This window comes from Amblyomma maculatum, chromosome 4 (genome assembly GCF_055883805.1).
Source record: "Amblyomma maculatum isolate TAMU_Amacu chromosome 4, ASM5588380v1, whole genome shotgun sequence".
NCBI lineage: Eukaryota > Metazoa > Arthropoda > Arachnida > Ixodida > Ixodidae > Amblyomma > Amblyomma maculatum.
The window spans coordinates 73224555-73239910 of NC_139347.1; the positions used below are offsets into that span (position 1 = coordinate 73224555).

General features: G+C 47.4%; 1 protein-coding gene across 3 annotated transcripts in view; it reads right to left on the reverse strand.

Moving 5' to 3' along the window:
* Positions 1–163: 163 nt before the first annotated feature.
* LOC146191398 (protein brain tumor-like) overlaps positions 164–15356 on the reverse strand; it is a 105803-nt gene continuing 90610 nt past the window's right edge. For all 3 annotated transcript variants that reach the window (XM_084601952.1, XM_084601950.1, XM_084601951.1), the window contains 2 exons: positions 11605–11895; positions 164–3807 (listed from right to left, as the gene is read on the reverse strand). In XM_084601952.1, coding sequence (XP_084458078.1) covers positions 2338–3807; positions 11605–11895 — 1761 coding nt within the window. In that variant the 3' untranslated portion in view covers positions 164–2337. The remainder of the gene's footprint in view (positions 3808–11604; positions 11896–15356) is intronic.

The following is a 15356-nucleotide window of genomic DNA, read 5'->3' on the forward strand; positions in this document are numbered from 1 at the left end:
TCTTTTGCATGCTAAGCTACATTATGCTGCCAGCTGCAGAAGACCAATACATGGGCCTTTCTTTTTTATATCTACAAAAACCAAGCCGAAAAACCAAATTAAAACAGTTGAGAACGCCTCATCCACAGCTCTGCAAGACTTGGCAATAATGTGAGCTATGTGAACGGCAGTAACACATAAATGCAAAGGAGTCTCAAGAGTGGGAAAAAAAAAAGGCTTCCAGAACATATGAAAAGAAGCAGTAGGAGCAGCAACGGCAAGAACATCACTTCTTTTTCCCATTAAAAACAGAATGGCGAAAACTAAAACTTTCGTTTTAAACAACGCAACTCAATTAACAAAAACTTAACTCTCATAAAAGCTCCAGACCACACAACGAGGAGAGAGCTCTCATAGCCTCTGCACGATTCTCATTGTTTGGTTTAGCTCAACCCCTCCCCACATAGCTCAGTTGCATGCTACACCTCTTCTTTAGTGAGAAACCTTCAAAAGCGAAAGTCAGAATGTGGGGAAACAACCCCTCGGATGGCATGCAGCCCTTGATGACTAGCTGCAGAAGGATGAAAAAAAAAAATAAAAAATTAAGCTGAGCCACAGAGAGGATAACCTGGGAGATGTCTAGCTGATACAGCATTTCTTACCCACATTCAACAAGCGACCCCACACATGAATCGCAAGAAATGTGTCAACTACATGCGGGCCTGGTGTGAGAACTGTGAGAGAGAAACCGGTGGAGAGGAGGTGACCTTTGGCTACAACTGCCAGTGACAGCAGCAGGCAGCTAAGGGAAGATGGCAGTATAAATTGCTTACAAACAGGGTGGAAGGGAACAAGAAAGCCCTTAACCCCACACAATGGATTGTTAATAGGAGATCCCATACTGGGCAGCTGAAGTCAAGCTTCCCCAGTTGTGACAAAAAAAAAGCTTCGCATATTGAAATGTAACAGAATAAATAGCTAGGAGTCACAGAAAAACAAAAGCATTAACAAGGAAGGTTCATGAGAAGGGGAGAAGGGGTGGGGGTGGGGGGCAAATCACGACAACACGATTGGCACGATTGCCTTTCACACATGAGCACACACAAGGTAATAGAATATCGTTATACCTTAGCAGTCAAACGCATCCATAAACTGAGCATGATGCTAACACCAGGGTATGGCTCTTTACTTGGGGAATAAAAAACAAAATGAACAGGACAAATGAGGAAAAAAGAATAAAAGGTGCAATAAAAAAAAAGGTAAACCTGTATGACTGGCCCCTCTATATGCGCACATACGATGGCATTACACCAATCACAGCTGCCTTGAAAAAAAAAAAACGCTGGCTATGCTGATGGACTTCGCCCATATACGGCAGTGCAGTGAGCTCCCAACCCCTTCCCTTCGAGACACCTGCCCAGACTCCTCTTTGGCATGACACTGCTGTCAAATCTCTTATTCTGCAGCATCCCCCCCCCCCCCCCCCTCCCACAAACAAGTCTTGCTTTATGTTTGTGTGCGTATGTGCCTCAACACTACACCCAGACAACAGATGTTGAATTTATATTTTCTTTTTATGCTTGCTGCACCATTCACTGTTTATGACTAGGACCGTACACAAAAAGCTTGTAACCTCAAAAGCTCTCCTAGGCAACCCAAACAAACAAGATCTAACAGAGAGCATAATAAACATCAAAAACAAAATACTAAAAAGGGGGGTGGGGGAGAAAGAAGACAACCAAACAAAGAATGCAATAAACAGCAAACAGATTTAACCGGACACAAAACTAAATAAAGGGGAGCTTGCAAACGAAAGGAATAATCGCACGATTGACGAAATCCCATAAACCAAACAGTATAAAAAAATGTTTCAGAAATGTAAAGAAAACAGTACAACAACTATGCTACTTAACATAACAAGAGCCTCTGTGTGTAGTTTACATGATTTAAATAAACAATGAAACCATACGCACTAAAATCCCCCAAATAACTTAAGTAGATCAGATCGAAGAAAAAAACCATAGGCAGCGACAACACGAGTGACAACCAGCCTGTTGCACAAGAAAAAAAAGGCGTTTAAAAGGAACAGTCACTTGCTAAACATTGTAAAGTTGCTTTATGGACAATGGCGAGAAGATGTGAGAATACTGCACTTCTCTAATAATAATAATCGTAATAATAAAAAGCTATACAAGCTCTTCCCATGTCACATATCTGCCAAACTTTTAAAATAAAGAACAAGAGACATGTAAAAAATGAGGTCAGATGATGGTGACAAAAATGTAACGAGAAGGGAAGGTGGGAGAACGAGGGCCTGTGCAAACAGGGCACAGCAACAAGGACGACCCCTTTCCCACATCAGAGGCCCCCTGGGCCAGGGGGTGCTGAAGACGCAGGCAGCTGCACGTAGCGGTAGACGTACAGGCGGTAGTCTTTGCTAGCCAGCACCACAGAGCCATCATCCATGAGGGCCACGTCAAAGCACTGGGCGTGCTTGACCTTGGATTCCAGTGCGTTCACCAGCTGTCCATCCTGGGTGAACACAGTCACGTTGAAGTTGTTGTGGTTGTCCGCCACAAGGATCTCGCCCCCTTGGTTCATGCAGACCCCAATTGGGTAGTTGGTCAGGCCCTCGCCACCAATCTGCCTAAGGAACACCCCATCATAGTTGAACACCTTGACGCAGTGTGCCCGGTTGTCAGAGATGAAAATCTCCTGCCGGTCATTCACCACCACGCCATTGGGAAATTCGAGGTGCTTGGAGCAGCCAAACTTCTGCAGTACATTGCCGCTCTGGTCGAAGATGATGACCCGCATCACCTTGCACTCGACGACCACCACGCGGCCCTTGGGGTCCACGGCAACGCCGCGAGGGTGCTGCAGGATCACAGCACCGAACTTGCGCACGAACTGCCCGTACTGATTGTATATCTGAATCTGGTGCGTAGGCGAACGCTCAGTCACTACAATGTCGCCTGATTGGCGCACCACAGCTACCCGGTTGGGGTACAGTAGCTGTCCATCACGCTTGCCGCACTCGCCAAACTGGAACTTAAACCGCCCCTCCCGGTCAAAGATCTGTATGCGGTGGTTGTTGGTATCTGCGACCACAATGTCATTCTGGGCATTCACAGCCACACCAGAAGGCTCTGTGAACTGTCCCTCCATGACACCGAACTCTCCGAACTTGCAGTGGTAAATCATCTTTTGGCGCTTGATCTGAGACTTGAGAGGGTACAACCCTACGCCAGTGCCAGCTAGGTACTTGGATGAGAGTTCAGCCAGAGCACTCGGTGGCGGAGGCGCCGGAGAGTCCTGAGGAGCACCAAAGTCTGAGCCATTGTGGAAGATGTCAGCACCTCCACTTGACCACTTCTCATACGGGCTGACATCTGCAAGGCTGGTCGAGAACGGACCTAGGCTGTTTGCAGAGCTGAAGCGCTTTGACAGAAGGTTTGACTCAAAAGGGGACGTCGGTGGTGGAGGCGGATGGTGGCCATTCTGGTGCAATGTGGACCCGCGGTCAGCGGGGCCCAGAACAACACCATTGGGTCGAGCGATTGGCGGTTGCCGCGGAGCACCTTCAGACGCTCCGCCTTGCTTGATGTAACCAAATGTGTTGCGCACTCCCACCTGAATTGCTTGATAGTTGGACACAAACTCCAGGTCCATACCATGGAGCCCAGACTCCGGCCGAAATGAGAGAAACCCCTGGAACTTGTTCTCTAGCAGAGGCTTGAAGACTAAGGCCTCGGTGCTCGTAGAAAAGCGGGTCAACCTTTCCACAAACGCACACACTTGGTGGATCCTTTCGATCGTATCTTGAATCTGGAAGATGAAACAAAAAAGAAATGTTCAGTATCATCAAGAGTGTGCTTGTACTAAATGTCAGCCTCACCCACCCATAATACCTTCACGAGGACATAAATACAAAAAGGAGTACGGTTTTATAAATGTACCGCCTGTTACGAACTTCTCGTGCACTAAAAGTTCAGAAATGGTCACTTTCATGTGCCCCAGCGGCAGCGTGAACGTACCGCAGCTCGATGCTCCCTGTGACCGAACCTTGCTAGACCGCCCCAGCTAAGTCACCATTTCATTTCCCGCCACTCTCTCGAACTTTATTCTTTATCTCACCAATCTCTTGTTTCTCGTCCTGCTCATTGGTACTGTAGACATTTCCACTTGTAAAGCTGTAGTCGCCTCCCTGCTGTTTCCCCCTTCATGTTAACAGTTTGCCTGTGTCATCTTTCTGTTTGATACTTACATTGTGCCGTTGTTATATTGCTATTGTGCTTTGTAACTTTCCCTTGTTTGTGTGTGTGTGTGTGTGTGTGTGTCAGTAAATTACGTAGCAGCTGAACATGAGTACGCTTCATGCCTCCGGCCAATGGCCAATCAGGTGTAGAGAACTAGAACGTCTGCCGGTGCATGAATAATTGCCTATGCATTAGGGGATGTCAAGAAAGGAACTACAAAAGGGATGTTGCAATCACGTTTGCAAACTTGTTCTCAGGTTGTTTTTTATGTGGTGGAACCGTTTAGAAAAGAGCATAACCTCGCCAAGTTTTCTCGGCATTACGGCAGATAGTTTGAGCCACAGCCCTTGCCTTTCTAAAACTGATTAGGTATTCCTGTGCAGAATATCAGAGAAAACTTCCACAAGCTTTGTTTTGCCTCCATTTTTCTTTTCTACTTTCCAGTGTACACCAGACTTTTTGATTCTTTCGTACCATTCCAGAGGTCTGGGGAATGGCTAGGTGAGCAGTTGCAATGAAACTTGTTTTGAACATTTCATTTAATTCGCTGGCACTGAGACTGTCCAAAAAGAGGGAAAAGGCTCAAAGACCCAGCTCCCTATAAATCACTGGGAAGCATGGCCCTTCTGGAAGGTGACAATGGTTGAGGAGATGAATACAACAGGGGCGCATTCCAAGTTTGCGCCATTATCGAAAGTGTCAATGTCTCCCTGACCTCAAGTCATCTGACTGGTCGAAACGCCAGTACCGGTGTTGCCATGCGGAAATGTCGCAACATGATGTTGCTAGCTCTTCCGGTTCCGCAGTGGCAACACCAGAGTTCGGCATTTCGACCAAGCGGATGACTCGAGGTCACGTGAGATAGCGACACTTCGAAAATGACTCAAACTTGGCATACGGGCCCAGGACAGCACTCTAATTAGAAAAAATTAAACTGTGTTAGAGAGGGGAGTATAAGGAAACAGCAGCCTAACTAAATGGGGGGGTGTTAAGGGTGGTGTTTCTCAAAGGTGACGACTGGTGGATGGAGTGGTAGGTGGAAGGGGACAGTAGCATATGTAGTGGACGGTATACAGTCGACGAACGATTTTTCGGACTCTAACCGGACCATGAAATGTCCGAAAAATCGGGCAGTCCGAAAAAACGAATGTGCACCAAAAAAGCTCCATTTATTGCCTATTCTTCACTTTGAGGCCGGAATAAGTTGTGAATGCTTTTCTGCACCACACTCCGCTTCCGTGCTAACAGGTCCGCCTGAATTACGCTTGCATCAGCTCAGCTTGCGTCTGCTGCGTTGCTGCAGGTGAGTCATCGTCATCATCGCTCTCAGACTCCACAAGCACTGAGCGAATAATTTCTGCATCTGTGAGCCCAGTGCACAGTTCCAAGTCGTAGTCCACACCTGTGAACTCCGAAAACGAGACGGCCGATGGAATTTCGACACCAGCAGTGCGAAGTCGTGAATGAGCTGCTCACTGCCTGACAGCTGCTCGACGACGCTCGACGACGCTCTCCTCGTTCAAGGCAGCCGACTCGTCATTCAGCACAAATCCCGTGTGGCGGAAGCAGTTGCACAGCGTTGAGGGTGCTATCGACTTCCACGTATCAGCGAGCATACTAAGTGCTCCACTGTCGAGGCACACCACCACCGCTACCAACCACTGGATCACAACACCAACTCCGTTCAGTGTCTTCTCACTGCTGCGTTGCACGGAAAAAAAAAACCTCCTTATAAAATCCGGAAACAGCTTCTAGAATTGAAGCCGATTCAATTAAATGCGATCCACAGTAGCGACAGAACGTAGTTCTCGCGTCGGCACGACCGAGGCTAGGCCTATTCGCTACGCTCGGCAAACACACAGAGAAACAAGCAGTCGAAGCGATCATGCTAAAAGAGCAAAAAAGAAGAAAAAAAAAAAGCACTCCGGTGGAGAGCAGTGACGTGCTGGAAACGGAAGGTGCTAGGCAAATAATATAGCCTCGATCCAGCGTCAGTTTAGCTGAGGAGCGGCAAGCAAGACCGGCACCAGTTTCGAGGCTATCGAAGGAAAAAGTAAACAAACAAGATGGCGGTGACACCGCTCAAAATGTGTGGCAGTTGGCCCGGCTGACGCTTGGAATGTGAAAAATCGAATAGCCCTCCTTAGAGTGTCCGAAATTTTTAGCAGCGTAATACATTGACTTTATAGGGTATGCACTGGGGCCAGGAAAATGTCCGAATAATCAAGCATGTCCGAAAAATTGGGTGTCCAAAAAATCTGTCGTCGACTGTACCGTCAAACCCAAATATAACGAACCCGGATAAAGCAAGTTATGCCATATAGCAAACACTCAAAGTTCTTCTGACATTATGCATGTACAGTAAAAGCTTGTTAATTAGACTCCCGTTAATTTGGAAAATCGGATAATTCGACCTTCGCGCCTGGTCCCCAGAATTATGTATAGGAGTCTATGGGACGAAACTCTCGTTAATTCGGACGGATTTGACCGCACAACGGATAAATCGGACAACTTCGGGCAGCTACCGAGGCTCGAAAACGAAAATAAGACGAACGCGGCGCAATAGCGATACCCAAAAGCAGCATCGCCATGGACATCAATTAATCAACTTGGCTCGACTTGTGGCTGGATGGAAGCTTTTTCTTGTTTTTTCACGAGTCGACGTTACTGGCGGTGCCATTTTGTCGTTTTGCTGCTGTCGGTGCGCTACGCTGTTGTATTGAAGACTGCTCGCTTTAGTGCGGCTCATTGCTTCTCTATTGTGTGCTGGTACCACCGCACTCGCCCCCGATGGCAACACCGGCAAAACGGCTGAAGAGCTACGAGGCCAAGGACTTGGCTACCAAAGTGGAAATTTTGCGGGCCCTTAAGAACGGGCTCTCCCGACAAGAAGCAATGAAAAAATATGATGTTAAAAGGAGTACTTTAAGCACATATGTAAAAAATGAAGAACAGATTCTTCAGGCGTTTGAAAGCGAGAGTTCCAAGCGTCAAGAAAGAATCTGCGAACAGCAGCTCATCCGGAGTTGGAAGAAGCCTTGCTTCAGTGGGTGGTCAACTCGCGTGATGCAAACCTCCCATTGAGTGGACCCCTCACCATGGCGCAGGCCAAGAGGTTTGCACTGATGATGCATATCGATGGATTCAAAGCGTCAGAAGGGTGGTGTGCACGCTTTAGAGACAGACATGGTCTTGTTGGTGAAACTGGACCTGCTGGTGAAATTGAAGGTGAATGACAAGCTGAAGATAAATTTGCTAGGCCCCAATCAAAATGATCAACTGTGGCTGGCAAGATAAGACTAGAGACACAATATGCAACTGTTTCTATCATGCTGGGTTATGTCACCAGCGTACGAAAGTTGCGAGTGCAGTGCAAGGTGACAGCGATATTGCCCTGCTTTGGGAAAAGCTCGCTGATACTCTGGACGCTCTGGCAGAGAAAGTTGCCTTCGAGGACTTTTTGACAGTCGTCGACTTTGCTATTACAGCGAGCCCACTGGACTCTGAAATCCGTGAAAATGTGTTGGCATCTGGTGCCGGTGCCACTGACGAGCCGCCACCGGAATACTAACGTGTCGCCCAACACCCTTTCTGCTACCGAAGTTCTGCGGCGATACTGTGTCGAGAAAGGATTCTTCTTGATGGCGCCAAACGCAGTATTCAGGCAAAAATTCCTGCCTACTGGAAATAGATGTAGATTCCTCTGCAATAAATTTCTTTCGGAGTAGATTACTCATGGTGAGGAGCATGATTTTTTATTTGTTAATGTGGTTTCGATCTGCTGTTTTATAGCCAATTATAACGAATTTGATGCTGAAGTTCGTTATAAGCGGGTTTGGTTGAAGCGAACTACTTCGTATATCGAACAAATCGCATTACATCACGCTGTTCGTTATAACCGGGTTTTATTGTATCAAAGCAGGGCCTAGCACACAGCACCTGGCACGGTTTCGACCAAGTATGACTAGCAAAGAGCAAGAAAGATAATACATAGATGTGTGCAACAGTCGACAGAACAGGTGGGTGCCGTCAGGTGGCGCAGAATGCAGTTCTGCCATGCTAAATGTCTCGCAATAATGTAATGATCAATGATCATTAAAACAATGATCAATGTTGCAATGGAAAGATTGCTCAGTTGTGAGAGCACGATTTTGACGGTGCTGCAAAGCAAATAAGAGGCAAACATCAATTACAGACTTTCTGAAATAAAGCTTCATTTCCGCAGGCTCACTGCTCTTTCTAAAAAGATCTGCAGAGTCAATTTCCGCGATAACGAAATTCCGACGAGATGGAAATGTTTTCTCGTCCCCGGTAATTGTGGTATTGTGGAGTACAACAGTCGCCAACCAGTTTTTCGGACTCTGTGGAAGAAGAGAAATGGTCCTGGAATTGAAAAGAAACCCACTTTGCTGTGAAACACATGCTTTAAGAATCGCAAGCTCCACCGCTTCCCCAGCTTCGTTTACAAGTCGATAATAGGGAGCTATAGCACAGAGCGATGCACTACTGAGATTTGGTTCCACGCGCTGCCTGTGAGCACGCACTAGCATGATCCGATAATATGGCGGCCACATCTGCCACTGTGCACACGCTGATTGGACCCAACGCGGCAGGCGTGCATGCCATCAAGAAGCCCGCAACTTTTTTAAAGAGACCTGCACAAACGCAGTGTCGTCCCCAAAAAGCGCCAAGTGAAGCGATGTGGGCATCCCTTCACTTCACAACTTTGCAACACAGCTGCAGGTCAAGCTCATCACGCTGCAAACAAGTGTAGGTGCCGCTCAAATCAATAACATTAAATTTCCATGGGTAATGACTGTTACAAAGACCATGAGATGAAACTTAAGGGAAAAAAGCGAGCAGAACGAGAGCCTTTGCAAATGCAATGAACAAGGACCAGACAACTCGCACTCACTTTCATCTCCAAGCATACATTTTCTGTTCTGATGATAAATGACTTAATGATAATGACTCCCTGAAAGGCATCCTGGAGCAGCCAGCATTTCAATAGAAGGGAGCATAGGCTACTTTTATTTTGCACTAAGAATGGGAGAGCGCAGACTGGGAATGAGGTGTATTAGTTAATTTCAGAGCACAGCTTTTATTCATGTGTGTGTCCGTTTAGTGGCTGACCCAGTGCCATGGCCGGTGTAACCAATCAAAAGAACTGCGCAAGTCACAACCAGAAAGAATATCTCGGAAGAAGAGAAAGAAGAGCTCCGAGCTTTGTGCCGCTTGGCTCTTCAAAGAAATTTGGTAACTGCACATATATCCCAGCGTTGCTTAGCCTCCCCACATTGCAAAAACACTGCGCTCAAATTGAGCATTAAGAAGCACCGTAATAATGTATAGAATTTATCAGTCTTTATTTTTTACATTCATTAGTTTCTAGAGATTTGTTATTTTCTTGCTCCCAACCCACGAGGTAGAAAAATTGTCGCAATGTAGCCCACACAGCAATAAGAGTTTGCGACCCTTGGTTTCGTTTTGTTTATGAGTATTTAACGCAGTATTGGAAGACTCCGGAAATTTAGACCTACTGGGGTTCTTTAATGTGCAGTGACACCGCACAGCACATGGGCACCTTGGTTTTCGCCTCGTCAAACCGGCCCAGAACATTGACAGTCATGCCTCTATAACTTTTGCGTTCGCTCCCCAAAAATTTCTGCTTGCGCTGTGCACTGATCGGAAGAGATCACTGTTCTGAAGGTCACAACTGTTATCTGTAGGGTGGCAACATCTTTTGGGTAGTATTACTTGCCGCCAGCAGTGAAGGGAGTCTTGTTTTCTGCTTGAGGACAGGCAGGGTTCGACCTCAGCATAGTCGACCTCAACCACTGTTCTCTTTCCTAACTCTGCGAATACTGCACAAAGAAAGCTCGAATTGGCTGCAATGTTGCATTGATCCCTTTTGTAAAAAATGTATATGTTGAAATTTTTTTGTTTTATTTGTATCAAGAAACTTTTATGGCTTTGTCTGTTTTTGTTTAACTGCAATTTTTCGCTGATAGTTCTTTTTTTCATCCCTTATTCAATAAATACGTTGATTGTCACTAATACCAATGTGAAGGAAAATTCCTCCTCTACAATTTGGTACTAGACACTTCTGTACCAAGCTAAGTTTTGTTGAACAAAAAAATTATCAATGACACCACCCAAAAACCACCCCTTTTCCCGCGGGCAGGAAAGTGTTAAGGAACACTGTACTGGACTTCACAAATTTCGACAACCTAGGGTCCTTAAACATGCACTGACACTGCACAATACCGGAGCGCCCCTTGCTTTTTGCCTCCATCAAAAAGCGGCCCCCCACCATGGCTAAAATTTTATCCAGTATCCTTGGGTCCAGCAGTCAAGCGCTCTAACCACTGAGCCAAAGTGGCAGGGCAGTGAAAATGGGGCAGCGTGTCCAGTAGCTGAATTCAGTTCAGTTCAGGCGTTCAGTCGTGTCCGACTCTTCGTGACCCTATGGACCATGTCACGCCACGCTTTCCGGTCTCTCACTATCTTCTTAACATCACATAGCTTCATCTGCAATGCCTCGAGAATGCCATCTAACCATCGCGTTCGCTGCCTACCCCTTCTCCGGCGACCCTCAACCTTTCCCAACATCAAATCTTTCTCCAGCGACTCCTCTCTTCTCATCAGATGACCAAAGTAGCTGAGCTTTAACTTTAGAATTTGACCCTCCAGTGAGCAGTCAGGGTTTATGGTCGACAATATTGACTGATTTGACCTTCTGGCAGTCCAAGGAACTCTCAAGAGTCTTCGCCAGCACCACAATTCAAACGCGTCAATTCTTCGGCGGTCAGCCTTTTTCACAGTCCAACTCTCGCATCCATACATCACAACTGGAAACACCATAGCACGGGTTATACGGATCTTGGTTGGCAGACTAATGTCTCTGCTCTTTACTAGGCGGTCAAGGCTAACCATTGCTCTCTTTCCCAGAAGCAGGCGTCTCCTAATTTCATTACTGAATTACTGAAGTGATCAAAAACTACTCTCAATGTTTCAAGATTTCATCATCATGGTTCCTACACTCTTAATCTGGCTCCACGTATGTTCAGGTTATGAGTAACATTTAAAAAAGTTCCACTTATAAGGGAAACTTTAAAATTCCCACTTATAATAACTGGAACCTATGTGAAACCAGATGAATAGTTGTGTATGCATTGCCAACACACGAGCACATGGGCAGAGTCTGCAAGGATGCTATCTCATCCCGTTTTGTGTTAGCAATGTACACCCCCCACCGTGTGCCAGCAGCCATACCAGCAGTGGCAGTGTAATGACAGCTGAACGCCGAAGTCACAAAGTCACTACAGTGAGCATGCCCGCATGGGACACAAGAAAGCCTACCCACCTTTTGCCCGAGCAAGCCAAGGGACACCATCTTGGCATTGTAGACGTTCTCGAGCTCGCGCAGAGTCTCCTGTCGCCGCTCCTCCAGCATGGAGCGGTAGAAGTGAAATGTGTCGGCCACCTCCCCCTGGGCTCGCTGGTACTGAGCTTGCAGGCGGCTGGACACCTGCTCCAGTGTCTTGAGTGCTGCCCGGAGGTCGTGTGACCTCACCCTTCCGTCCTCCACCATGTGGGACAAGCCCTCCACGTGTCGAGGCGCTGCTTCACTCAACGGCTCCAATTCGTGCATTGCCTGCAAATCGAATGGCCCAACTACATCATCCTGGCCAAGTGCCTTTGCACTGGCAAACACAAAACCTTGCCCACATCAAGCAACACTGCCTTCAAAATTTTTCTGCCATGGGAGAAAACTCCATATGCCATGTAAACATGAAGGTAAGTAACTACAGTCGAACCCCGCAATAACGAAACCGCCGGGGAAGGAAAACCTTTTCGTTGTCGCGAAAATGGACAAATAAGCACACCCATTACCTTCCAGAACCAAGATTTAATTAAAAAAGTCGCTTATTTTGCTCTGCTTGACATTGCTGTGCAGGAGCTTGACGACTCTGGCTTCGCAGCTTGATAAGCTATGCATAGCTTCGTCGTCGTCGTCGTGGTCGCCGAGAAAAGTCCGGATCACATCGAATGCATCAAGCACATCACGCGAGCTTACTTGCTTACCTTGTGCTTGGTTTTCGCTATCTTCGTCGTCACTCGCCTCATTTCCTTTGCGCACACTGTCGATAATAGCGTCGTCGCTAATTCCTCGTGCACGATCAAGTCGGCATCCGCACACAAAAAGTCCTCCAGTTCAACAGCCTCTGGCACCATTGTATCTACACTGCGAAGCGCGTTCCATGCTTCGGTTAGTGGCTGCAGATCGTCACCGCTTGCAGCTTCCGGTTCTGCCAAGGCGTGCTGACCAGCTGCGAAACCGGCGTGCCTGAAGCAGTTCTGGACAAGCGTGGCCGAAGTAGCAATCCACGCGCCGGCAAGCATCTCCAGCGCCATGAAGAGGTCAATTTCCGTCGGTCGCTTCATTTCGATGTTTAGCAACATCCGCTGTATGAGCCTTCTTCGGTACGCAGACTTCACACTTTTGATAACCCCCTGATCAAGAGGCTGGATAACGGATGTGCAGTTCGCGGGGAAAAAAATCAAGCGGATGCTCGTCAGGGCAACGTCTTCAATGTGGTGCGCACTGCAGTTGTCCAAAAAAAGGCAGACAGGTCTGCCCTGCTTTCGCATGTCCGTATCAAAGGCTTCCAGCCAGCTTGTGAATATTGCGCGCGTCATCCACGCTTTTTGGTTTGCAGTGTACTGGACCGGAAGCTTTCGGTTACGTTTAAAACACCGTGGAGTCTTGCTCTGGCCGATCACGAGGAGGGGACGCTCATCAGATCCATCCATGTTTGAGCATAAAAGAATGGTGACCCGCTTTTTGCTCAGCTTGCCGCCATGGCATTTTTTTCCTTTCAGGTCTAGCGTTTTTGAAGGCAACATTTCATAGAAGAAGCCCGTTTCGTCCGCATTATAAATTTCGGAGGGCTCGTACTCGTCCATTATGCCTTCGTAACTTTTCTCCATCCAGTGTCTACAGCGTCTACGCTCGCACACTCCCCCGACAACACTTTGGCGACGATGCAGTGCCGCGCTTTAAATCGACTTAGCCATCCGGCACTCGCCTTAAAGTTGTCGTGCCCCAGAATGCACGCGTAGTCAATCGCCTTTTGCTGCAGGAGGCTTCCGGACAAAGGCACCTTGTTCGCTCTCTTGTCCAGGAACCACTGAAATACGGCTTTGTCCACGTCTTCGTAGACCGGCGTTGCCAAAGTCTTGTTCTGAGCACGCGCGCCGTTCTGGAGTGCCGCCATGATGCCATTCCTTGATTTCAGAATCGTAGAAAGCGAGCTGCACGGGATACCGAACTCCTCCGCAATATCAGTCTTCTTCCTGCCTTTTTCAGCTTCGGCGATAATTGCAGCCTTTTCCTGCAGCGTCAAAAACTTGCGCTTCTTTACAGGAGGCGGCATGTTTCCGACAGTAAAAAAACAACAACAAAAAACACTGTACACAGGCAAGTCGTGAGCGGCACAAGGCGGATGGCGAGATCGGCGAGATAGCGTGGTCGGCGCACTAGCGAAAAGAAAAAAAAAAGGACGTTCCTTGCTCTTCCCCGGTTGGCCGGCGGTGTCGTCACGTGGCGTGAAACGTCACATACATGCGTAGTGGCCAACAGACAGGCTAGCAAAAAGCCGCTTTCAGCGGGCAAAAAAAAAAAATATGCTTTGCTATCATCATCATTACCGAACCAACCGAAAGTAAACAAAAATGGCTGCGCCGGTGCTTGTTGGCAGGTGAAATGAACGGGCTCGACTTGTCGGATGAGTGTGCTGCTGCAGTTTCGCCCATTCTATGTTTCCGACTGGCTGATGTGCCGAAGAAATGTTGCAGATCACTACCTCAAACTTTCGTTAATGCGGGACTGCTTTTTAAAAACCCTTCGCTGTTGAGAGGGGACAAATGCATTGAACCCTATGGGAGTTCGCCGGGGGCGCCAGAATTTTTCGTTGTCGCGAGAATTTCGTTCTTGAGGGCTTTCGTTATAGAGGGGTTCAACTGTACCTCATTCCGCCTCAAAAAAGATTTGTGTCAGTATGCAGTGTAACCCGCACATGGGTTACACAAACCTACAACGCTGTAATGTACTAAAAAATTCACAGAACCTGCAAAAAATTTCCCTAAAATGCAAACTCTGTGAAACAGGTCCACAACACTGTCAGATTGGATGGGATAGTTTATGAACGTTTACTTTCAAAATCCTTTCTGTCGCTATGCAGCCAAGGTACAGAAGCGTGTGGCTTTCCTGACACTTACCATATTAAGTATTCCAGGCATGTCCGATTTCAGTTATGGTTTCGGTTTGTGAGATTAACTTTTGAATTAGGGCCAGGAGCACACCGAGGGCACAGTCAACATGCACTGTGTGCCTGCACTTCCGCTCCGAAGGAAGCAAAAGCAAGAGCATAAGCCCAAAAGTTTATTATACGGATAGCCGCATTACAAACATTGCACTAACCCCAGACCTTACACTTACAACTCATAGCCCAGTCGAGCGCGCAAGACCAAAGCTACTCACGCGTTAGCAGTGGAGCTAAGGGTGCTCGCGAGTCACACAACTACCAAAGGGTCAAAGTCTATGTAACACACGGCAAGGGAGGATGATTGATGCGCGGAGGAAATTTCGACGACACAGGTTGCACATCACTGTCTCAAGGCGCGACACCCCCGACACCGGCCAGTGGTGACAAAGAACCGTGCCAAACCAGGCCTTCCAGACTCAAAAGCGTCGGCGCCACACAGACTGGCACCGGAGTCCTTTCGGGCTTGGTCTTGAGCAAGCATACAAGGTGCGCACGTTCACTCACAATCCGTGGTTGCCCGGCCAAGGCCGGGAGGAATAAATGAATTCTCCGTTACCTTCCCACACATGGTCTCTTGTCAAAACAAGAGCCCAATACGTCACCAGGAGGTGGCCCAATCATATCATGTTGTATTAGTGGTAAACTGCTCTTGCTAGTATTGCATTATAATCTTTATGTAGTTACAGTAAACTATCGTTAATTCAGCCTTCAAGCGACCAGAGAAAATGTTCCAATTAAGCAAAAGGCCGAATTACCGTAAAAACCTGTGTATAATACGAGTTTTGGG